This window comes from Paramisgurnus dabryanus, chromosome 20, assembly GCF_030506205.2.
Source record: "Paramisgurnus dabryanus chromosome 20, PD_genome_1.1, whole genome shotgun sequence".
Taxonomy (NCBI): Eukaryota; Metazoa; Chordata; class Actinopteri; order Cypriniformes; family Cobitidae; genus Paramisgurnus; species Paramisgurnus dabryanus.
Genome location: NC_133356.1, coordinates 25860020 through 25869757, shown reverse-complemented (window position 1 = coordinate 25869757; position 9738 = coordinate 25860020). Strand labels below are relative to the sequence as shown.

Genomic DNA, 9738 nt, shown 5'->3' with positions numbered 1-9738 from the left:
ATGAGAGTAAGTAAATGATGACAGATTACATTTTTGGGTGAACTAACACTTTAACAGAGATTGGTGCCCTGTTTAGACAAATGTCCTCACAAAAATTACCTAACAAGTACTGTGATATTCCATGCAAATATTATGATATGTTTGAAATGATCTTGAAAGGTTACTTCATTCATGTGCCATGGTATTTACACGGTACTTCGATATACTTTTACGAATGCTACATAGTCTCTGCAGTAGCCACTGTGTCTGTTGAAATGCCAACATACAGTAACTATTATCACTGTTACAACTGTCTGGTGTTGTGGTAAACGGTAGTTACCATGGTAAATGTTTGTCAAAGACAGATAAAATGAATAAAGACAGATGTTGAATGGCCCTGCATGCCACAAACAATGTGGGTAACTAGTATATGAGCACAAATTGCTTTAATCTAAAGTAACCCTGTTCTTGTCCACTACAGTATGCCATATTACCCTAAACACCCTTTACTTCTAGATTACTAAATCTATTAAATCTGGTTAACTATTTGCAGGGCTTATTGTACTTAAATAATCAGACCGAGGGAGCTGCTGACATAGTCTGGGACAAAGTCGACTCTGAAGTCCGTTTATGTAAAAATAGTAAAATACTAATTCAAAACAAACACCTGCTACAGAATGCAAATGACAATAAAATTAGCTTTGGGAAACCTGATTGAGTGATGCCATCTAGTGGACGACTTGCGTGCTGTTCACATTTCTATTCTCTTTCGGCACGCGCGCTCAAATCGAGAGCGCATGCGGTGTTTTTTATTTTGGGGCTGAGTTTTTCTAAGTAATACATCAGTGGGTAATATATAAAATAGTCGCATGTTTTATAAAAATAGGAACCCATCTCTAATAGTACAATTAATTATTAGCCCTCATCTTACTTAAACACTGTACATAAAAACTACATATAATGTGCTGTGGAATCACGAAAAAAATCTACAGGCTATCTATTTTGATCTACAGGCTTAGTTACCTACAAAGCCACACGTCTACGACAGTAACACAAATACTGAACCTCCAAACGCCGAAAAAGAGATTTGGCTCTGTCATTTTCTCTGCTGAGGTTTTCCATGCAGCTGAGCGAGGTGTATAATTAACTGCAAATGAAATCAACATCATCATCCTCACTGAGAGTACATAATTACTGTACCTCATTCATTGCATGCTGTTGACAGCAGCGCATGGATTACTGCTTGAGACTCTGCTTACTATGACGCATTACTCAAATCCAATCAACGTTCATCTGTCGTGTCTAAACTTTTTTTCATGCGTTTTGTAAACATTTTTTGAGTGCAAAGTCCTTTCCGGTGTTTTAACTAAATACGAAACATTAAATAATCGTATGTGACTGTAATGTCGTTTCAAACTTTCCCAAGTTCATTATTTAGGCTTTTTAAAATATTTATACAATATACTTCTATAATGTATAACTGTGTTATGCTGGGTATGTGACTGTTATTTTTATATTTATACAAAAATAAATAAAAATGTGGCATATGTGCGGCGCTTTAAAAAAAACCTTGCTTGTCCAATCAGAATTTAGCTGTCGTGTCCATGAGGTGAAAGGTAGCTACGGCAAGCCAAAGCGACCAGAAATAGCGGTGCTGAGTAAATATCAGCAGTAGTTCATTATAACTCAACTGTGTCTGAACAAACGGCAAATATTTATCCAGCAATTTTGTTTCATAGCATGTAAGTAAATTTGCACTCTTTTGTTGTTATATCCAATGTACTACGTGCGCATCTGATTCGTATTATTCAAACAATAAATGAGTACATCTAGCTTATGTTTAATTGTCTTGTAAGCGTCTAGACTGCACAGTACAGTTATTTTAACTTTAGATTATTCTTAAGTCTATATTCTAGCTTTACGCATTGATTATATTTAACCATGTCCGCAAAGTTTTGTCATTGCTCCTATTTACGATAGCGCGAGTAGTTCAGGTTCATCCAGATGACTCATAACTGATCCCCATCAGATTCAATAGACGTAGTCTATATAACTATGGACTTTTGTTATCATACATGCAATGAAAATTGAAATAAAATTGAAATAATTGTATAAATGTGTGATTTCAGTGTAATGAGATTTAAAGGATTATGGGGCTGGTTCCTGCTCTGGTCCAGCTGCATGCTGTCTGTATCGTCACATGGAGGACACCATGCAGAAACAGGTGGCTCAAATCAAATCCCTCCACCAATCACCCGGCTGGACAGGAACATGATTCAAGATAAAGAGTGAGCATTTTTCCTCTCTTTAAAACAGTATACATCAATGTACAGTTATAGTGTATACAAAATCACAATGAGTGAGAAAGATGTGCTAAATAGATTAATAATATAAGATTAACTCTCCTGGCGTATGTATGTATGTATATATCTATATGTAATTCTATTCTTCTCTTCTGTTTCAGTCACATCATGGAGCACTTGGAGGGTGTGATTGAAAAGCCAGAGTCAGACATGACCCCTCAAGAACTTCAGCTTCACTACTTTAAGATGCATGATTATGATGGCAACAATCTTCTGGATGGACTTGAGTTAGCCACTGCCATTACTCATGTGCATAAGGAGGTGTGTGCTCACTTCAAATACATTTGACTGGACTTTAACACACTTGATGATGTCATTGCTTTGCTTTTTAGGAAGGAGGAGAGGCTAGCCAGCCAATGAGAGAAGAGGATCTCATCAACCTCATTGATGATGTTCTCAGGGATGATGACAAAAACAATGATGGCTACATTGACTATGCGGAGTTCGCGAGGTCTCTGGAGTAAATGAAGAAGGGACCGCACACTGCCGTACTGCGAATGCACAATACCTCTGATGTACAGAACCGCCACACATTCCTCCATGTGTATGCATTTTCACCAGAGCAGTATATTCATGTTCCAATATAAACGTTTTAAAATGATGAGGGCCATGTGGCATGACGTGGGTTTTTGGCCATCAGTGTGTAGCATTCACAACTGTACATCTCTGGTTAGAATGGACCATTGATGCATAAACTGCCAAATTGATTCACTGTAAACAAACAAATCATTTGTTGTTCCTAAATAAATGCTTTGCAGTGACAAAGCTGATGGCTGTAATTGACAACAAACTTTACCTTTTCTAGTTTAAAGGAAAGCCACTTAAATTTTAATGATGTGAGTTTTTTTGTTAAAGGTTTAGGTCACCCACAGACGACAATTTTGTCATTATTTACTCACTGTTCCAAACCCACATGACTTTCACAAGCAAAGAAGTGACAACAGATTGTTGTCATTTACTTTGATTGTATGTATGAAAGTACAGTGTCAACATTTTACACAATTTCCTGTTACACAGAAGAAACGATTTCACAGAATTACAAGTTTGTACTGTATGTCTTAAATACAGTAAACTAATATGTTGTCCCTGATGTTACTTGGATAGTTCACCCAAAAATGAAAATGTTGTTGTTATTTACTCACCTCATGTCTATCTTTGTTCTTCAGAACCCAAATGCAGATTTCGTGTTGCCTCTCTTTCAATGGAAATTTTCTCTGTCTGTTGTGTAGGCAATTTTAGGATGTTCACTTAAGTGTAACTATTAAAACAATAGTTATATCTTCACAACACGAAAGTAGAGAGGTCTTCAGGACACTTAAAATACACAATTTAGGTCATATTGAAGCTTGAAGAGTTTTCTGGTTACTGTGGGAGTGGATGGTGTCTGCCTCTGTCACCATATATTCCCATAGTAACCAGAAAACCCCAGATAACCCTTAAAAAAAATCTGCGTTTGGGTTCTGAAGAATAAACAAAAGAAATCTGGGGTTACAATGATATGAGGGTGAGTAAAAAATGATAAAGTTTGAATTTTTGGTAAACTATCCCTGTAAGAACTGGTGCCAGAGTGCATCATCAATAGAGATTCAGTTCTGATGAGCTATTTAGGTCAAACTTAAGGAGCTGCTATAAACATTTCTAATGAAGAGAAAAAAGTCCTTCAATAAATAAAGACTGAATGTAAACAATGTGATTCATTATGCTGATACTTTTTGACATACTGGGTTAATTTATTTCTAGCAAAGTTGTGAATGATACTGATGACTTTGAATAGGAATGTAATAAAATTTAGTATGCTCTACTGTATATTTCATATGACGTGTGTTGACTTTTCTTATAGTTAAAGCGATATGTTAATAAAGTATTCATGTTCAGTGTGCTGAACAGATGCTAATTGATTCAGAAGGGAAATCTTTATAAATGATATTACTTTGTCCAGGCCAATAGAGCAATAACTGAGACATGTTGTGTGTTTGCAGCTAAAATAAAGACAAAAATCAAACTTTGAATTGAAAAGTTTTTAATTTTTCTTCTAAAGCTTCTAAAAGATACAAAAAAACCCATAAAAGTAAAAAATGACTCATCACAAAAGAGCCAGACGTGTACAGCTACTCAATAACCCTATGCAGCTCTACCCTCTCTCTCTAGTTCCAGTGGCTAGCAGGTTCCAGTGCAGATACAGAAGTCAGAGAGAGCATTGACGCAGAAGGCAGACCACTGGGTCCGATGTTACACAGATGATTGTACCAGTTATCAGACTGTCTGCTGGCCTGTGAAGGAGCAGGGCTTGGCGAACAAGAGAAATGAGCGCTGGAGGTCGAATGGGCCGGATAGCCTCCAGGGGGCAGCACTGAAGAGAATCTGGGTATGTGTGGCAGGGAATGATGGCACTGGTACTGCCGTCCCATGGCAGAGGCAGACACGCAAACGCTGCCAAAAAGAGGCCTGCGTCCTTGCATCATGCCAGCTGGCACGGCTTTCTGGGTGCTTCGATCCTGCTTCCGCTGCTTGGCACGCCGGTTCTGGAACCAAACCTGCAGGGAGAGAAAAGCTGGCAGGTTACCGTAGCTTTGAGTCAGCAAAAGTGCTCCGAGCAGGGGGTCAAGGTTTGGCTGGTAAGCCTGGGCATTTAGCCCCTGCTGGTCGATGCGCTAACCACACCATCTGGACCCAAAGAGCATCTTTCTCCGTAATAGGGATAGTTCACCCCAAAATGCGAAAAAAAAGTGAGTTACCTGTATGCGAGCTTCATTTAGTTTGGTGGCTCTTGCCAGCTCCTCTCGGTAGTAGATATCAGGATAGTGGTTCTGTCTGAAAGATAACTCCAGCTGTTCCAGTTGTTCATTGCTGAAGGTCGTCCTGTGTCGTCTACGGGACGGTGACTGGTATGTTCTCGCTCGTCCACCTCCAACCCTGGTGTTCTCAGATGTCCCAGAATCTTTCCTTGAGTGATTATGAACATCTGCATTTAATAAAGTGACATTCAAAGATGTGAATTTATGATGAATAGACCTCTTTGTCAAAGATGTTCCTCACAGAAAGAGTCTCTCTGGTTACAAGCAATTTCCTATTGACAGTGAGAGTTACTTCAGCCATTGACACCTCTGAGATGTTGACCGTGCAGGTTCACATCTTTCAAATGATGTGAAGGATTTAAGAGCCTCAATACTTCCAAAAAGGTGCAGGAACTCGAAAGAAAGTAGGCTTTGCCCCCTAAACCTAATATCGTGAGAGAGAGATGTGCCAAAACCCTACGGATTATGGTAAGCTTAAACAAACAATGGCCTAAAAAGTGACTAATTTGTCAAATTGTGGGACTTGGTTTTCAGGGGCCCTTTACAATGTTAGTGTGGGGGGAAAAGAGAGGAAGTTTTTGATAATTAAGATGAATTATGAGTTTCAATTAAAATATATTTTCACATTCTGAACAAATTTCTCTTATTTATAACAGTTTATTTGTAAAGTTTATATTAGCTGTTACAGTAACCCTAAAACATAAAGCGAATTAAAATAAAAACAAATGAGTACATAAGTAACAATGAAAAATGAATTAAGTCACAAGGAAAACATAAACACACAATATAGCAAAATTAATCATACAAAATATCCATTTTCCATATTGTTATTCAAACAGGTATAAATGGTGAATATTTCTGTAGACCCACAAAATTAAAAAATCTTACCTGCGCTTGAACTGACGGTGACTTCAGAGTAATTTTCACAGTACTGTTGCTCAGGTTTGGCAGTGTCCATTGCAAACTCTCACCGGGCTGTAGACAGGATACAGCTTTGACCTCCGTCCTGACTGAGCTTTGCTTTTTCACATTATGCACAGTGACATCACAAAGCAGTCACACCTCTCACCTCACTGTTCACAATGATGCTGAAATCCCAGGAACATCCACCTGCTGCAATACCTTCAGTGTTAAACTTTATATGATTGAAATAATTAACAAATGTATGTATGTGACCCTGTGAAATCCAGGCTTAAGTCTTAACATTTTATTTCAGGCTTTGGCATGACATTACTTGGTCGATATTAAAGATATCAAAGTTATATTTCCACTAGATGTCCTTTAAATTATGTATGATGATTTTAAATAGAAAAAGTAGCCTAGGCTTCTTACACTCTGAGGCTATTATTGGATTTCCACCCGGATTTGGCCTACCCAATTTCAAAAGCTTCCCATACCCACATGCAAAGGTGTACAGTCAAAAGTTTGGTATCATTTTACAGTAAACCCTTTGAAATTTCATAAAACACTGTTGAAAGTGCTAAACATGGTTGTATGTGATATCAGTCCTCTAATAAACACAAAAATAAATAGGCACTTTTTGATGTTTTTTTCTAAAGTCTGTATTTAAAAGTGTTTAACTCTGGCCCTGAGTGGTAACGAAACCTGCAGACAGTTTTGTTTGATTCCAGCAATTGCCAGCTAACAGATGAAAAAGGAATTTTTTTCTCTATCATAATCTATGCAAAAGTTATTTTAGTCCAACTGAAGGGAGGAATAATACCCTTTTTGTATACAATTTCCCCCTAAAAACATTTGAAGTGTCCCCATAACCACATACAGTGGACTAAATGCAATATCTTTATATCATTTTACAGAAAACCCTTTGAAGTTACATAAAAAGTTGCTGACAAATATTGTTATTTATGTTGTTTTTCATATGATAAACCACAAAATTGTCTTTTTTATGTTGTAAACACTGTCTTTGATAGTGTATAACTCTGGTTCTGTGTGCTCTAGCAGACTGCAGACAGTTCTGGTTGTTACCAGCAGCAGACAGTAAACACCCAAAAAAAGAATGATCTCTTTAGCATGTCGCATTCAAAAGTTATTCTTATTTTACTGAAGGGTGTGAAAATACATTTTTCATATAAAAACTTTTTTTGTTTTGCACATATAATAAATAGCAAGGGATTATTTATGCACACAACCAAAGCAAATGCTGTGAATGGACTCATTTTTAGGACCTAAAATAAAAGATGGTGTAGCATTTGTGGCTATCTGAGGCAGTTCACGCTCAAGTTTCACATACGTTTATAAAAGACAATTTTTTACCTCATTATTCATTCGACGATTGTTGGATATGTGTTGATAGAACAAAAATAACGATGTAGCCTTATTCCTGAGAGTGAGTCAGAGCTTTCATTTCATGTTTTTCATACTTGAAAAATATGAAATATGTGAATATTAAATTATATAAAAAATGGGGGGATGATAGTGTAAATTAAGTGTAACTAACTTTCTTACAGTAAAATATATGTCAAAGTGATGCATATCTGCAGAAAGCAGAGATTCTAAGCTTTCAAACAGAATCTCATATGTGGTACTGGGTCCATGACAGACCATTAAAAATTAAAGGAATATTTTATATTAAGTCATAATAATTAATTTTGGACCCGGTACAGTGTCCACAGAGTTAAATTGGCTAAATCACAAAAACGTCTTTAGTTAGATTTTCATTGACTGTGTCACATATTTACAATTATTTAGCTATATTGATGTAACACAGTGTACTTGCATACATAAATAACGGCTCATTTTACATCTAGGCCTCAATAAGTGACATTTTGTAAAATGATGTGGCTTGGAATGGACTGAAGCAGCAAATGTAATTGACTGCTTTTAACACCAGAGGGAGAAGTAAACACAAGAGGTCAAAGTCTGACCACACTCGAACCGAACAATATAATTAATAATATCTGAGCTGAAATGAATCGCTTACATAAGTTTATATTTTGCACTTATAAACATTGTGGTGCATGGTTTGTGGCATGGTGTGGTATACTATGGTGTGGTCTGTTGCTAGGAGAGCCCAGAACAACATTTTGATGGGTGGGTCCCTTCTACCCTGTTTAAATAAATAGGCACCATCTCAGAGGACAAGTCCCCAATCCCCCACAATCACATTGTTCCTCCTGTAAGGATAAAAACTCAGATCTGCAACCACAGAGAAGGTCTCTACCAGATCTAAGTCAACTTCAAAGTTTAACACATGGCAAACAGAAGTGTCACGTTTGCCAGTGTTGGTGACTATAGTGCGCCTCAGGGACTCTACGGCCTACTAGACCAGAGCTGCCAGGATCTGTTTGTTCTATCCTGCGGTTAAAACATGATTTATTCATTTGGGGAAAAGAAAAAAAAGTTGGGATCGCATGCTGTTCACTCACGTTATTCTTAAGCCACAGCTGAGTAAGTTTTTGTGCTCGAGGTCATATAGAGTATAATGAATCTGTGTGACCTGGCCTGCAAAGAAACCAACAGATTGATCTGCAGTAACTCTATATACTTTACTACATCTAGCATCTGCTGCCAACCCTGTGAATTAATAGATCCTGGATCCAACATTTACCACTGCCAACACAACACGCATTTACTGTATCTGTCTGTCCATCCATCCATTCATCCATCCATCCATCCATCCATCCATCCATCCATCCATCCATCCATCCATCCATCTATCCATCCATCCATCCATCCATCCATCCATCCATCCATCCATCCAGTCATCCATCCATCTATCCATCCATCCATCTATCTTTCTGCATAAACAGCATCCATCAATCCATCTATCTATCTGCATGTACAGCATCCATCCATCCGTCCATTTATCTATCTGCATGTACAGCATCCATCCATCCGTCCATTTTTCTATCTGCATGTACAGCATCCATCCATCCATCCATCCATCAATCCATCTATCTATCTGCATGTACAGCATCCATCCATCCATCCACCCATATATCTATCTGTCCACCTATCCTTTCATCTATCTATCTATCTGCATATACATCATCCATCCATCCATCCATCCATCCATCTATCTATGTGCATGTACAGCATCCATCCATCCATCCATCCACCCATATATCTATCTTTCCACCTATCCTTTCATCTATCTATCTATCAGCATATACATCATCCATCCATCCATCCATCCATCCATCCATCCATCCATCCATCCATCCATCCATCCATCTATCTATGTGCATGTACAGCATCCATCCATCCACCCATATATCTATCTTTCCACCTATCCTTTCATCTATCTATCTATCTGCATATACATCATCCATCCATCCAACCATCCATCCATCTATCTGCATGTACAGCATCCATTCATCCATCCACCCATATATCCATCTGTCCACCTATCCTTTCATCTATCTATCTATCTGCATATACATCATCCATCCATCCATCCATTCATCCATCCATCCATCCATCCATCCATCAATCCATCTATCTTTCTATCTGCATAAACAGCATCCATCCATCTGCATGTACAGCATCCATCAATCCATCCATCTATCTCCATGTACAGCATCCATCCATCCACCCACCCATATATCTATCTGTCCACCTATCCTTTCATCTATCTATCT

The 9738-nt window shown here is 37.9% G+C and overlaps 2 protein-coding genes across 2 annotated transcripts; one reads left to right on the top strand and one right to left on the bottom strand.

Moving 5' to 3' along the window:
• Positions 1–1569: 1569 nt before the first annotated feature.
• mcfd2 (multiple coagulation factor deficiency 2, ER cargo receptor complex subunit) lies at positions 1570–3594 on the top strand. Its single transcript, XM_065297324.2, has 4 exons — positions 1570–1721; positions 2109–2267; positions 2444–2603; positions 2675–3594. Exons 2-4 carry the CDS (start codon positions 2113–2115, stop codon positions 2804–2806), a joined length of 447 nt encoding a protein of 148 aa, XP_065153396.1. The 5' UTR covers positions 1570–1721; positions 2109–2112; the 3' UTR covers positions 2807–3594.
• Positions 3085–6534, bottom strand: prop1 (PROP paired-like homeobox 1). The gene is made up of 3 exons (XM_065297325.2): positions 6026–6534; positions 5078–5304; positions 3085–4876 (listed from the first exon to the last, which is right to left on the bottom strand). Exons 1-3 carry the CDS (start codon positions 6093–6095, stop codon positions 4487–4489), a joined length of 687 nt encoding a protein of 228 aa, XP_065153397.1. The 5' UTR covers positions 6096–6534; the 3' UTR covers positions 3085–4486.
• Positions 6535–9738: the final 3204 nt, after the last annotated feature.

Coding starts and splice junctions, on each gene's coding strand:
- prop1 (XM_065297325.2), bottom strand. CDS start 6,095: ATGGACACTGCCAAACCTGAGCAACAGTACTGTGAAAATTACTCTGAA. Junction 5,305..6,025: donor CACCGTCAGTTCAAGCGCAG/GTAAGATTTTTT, acceptor TATTAAATGCAG/ATGTTCATAATCACTCAAGG. Junction 4,877..5,077: donor TAAATGAAGCTCGCATACAG/GTAACTCACTTT, acceptor CTCTCCCTGCAG/GTTTGGTTCCAGAACCGGCG.
- mcfd2 (XM_065297324.2), top strand. CDS start 2,113: ATGAGATTTAAAGGATTATGGGGCTGGTTCCTGCTCTGGTCCAGCTGC. Junction 2,268..2,443: donor AACATGATTCAAGATAAAGA/GTGAGCATTTTT, acceptor CTTCTGTTTCAG/TCACATCATGGAGCACTTGG. Junction 2,604..2,674: donor TTACTCATGTGCATAAGGAG/GTGTGTGCTCAC, acceptor TTTGCTTTTTAG/GAAGGAGGAGAGGCTAGCCA.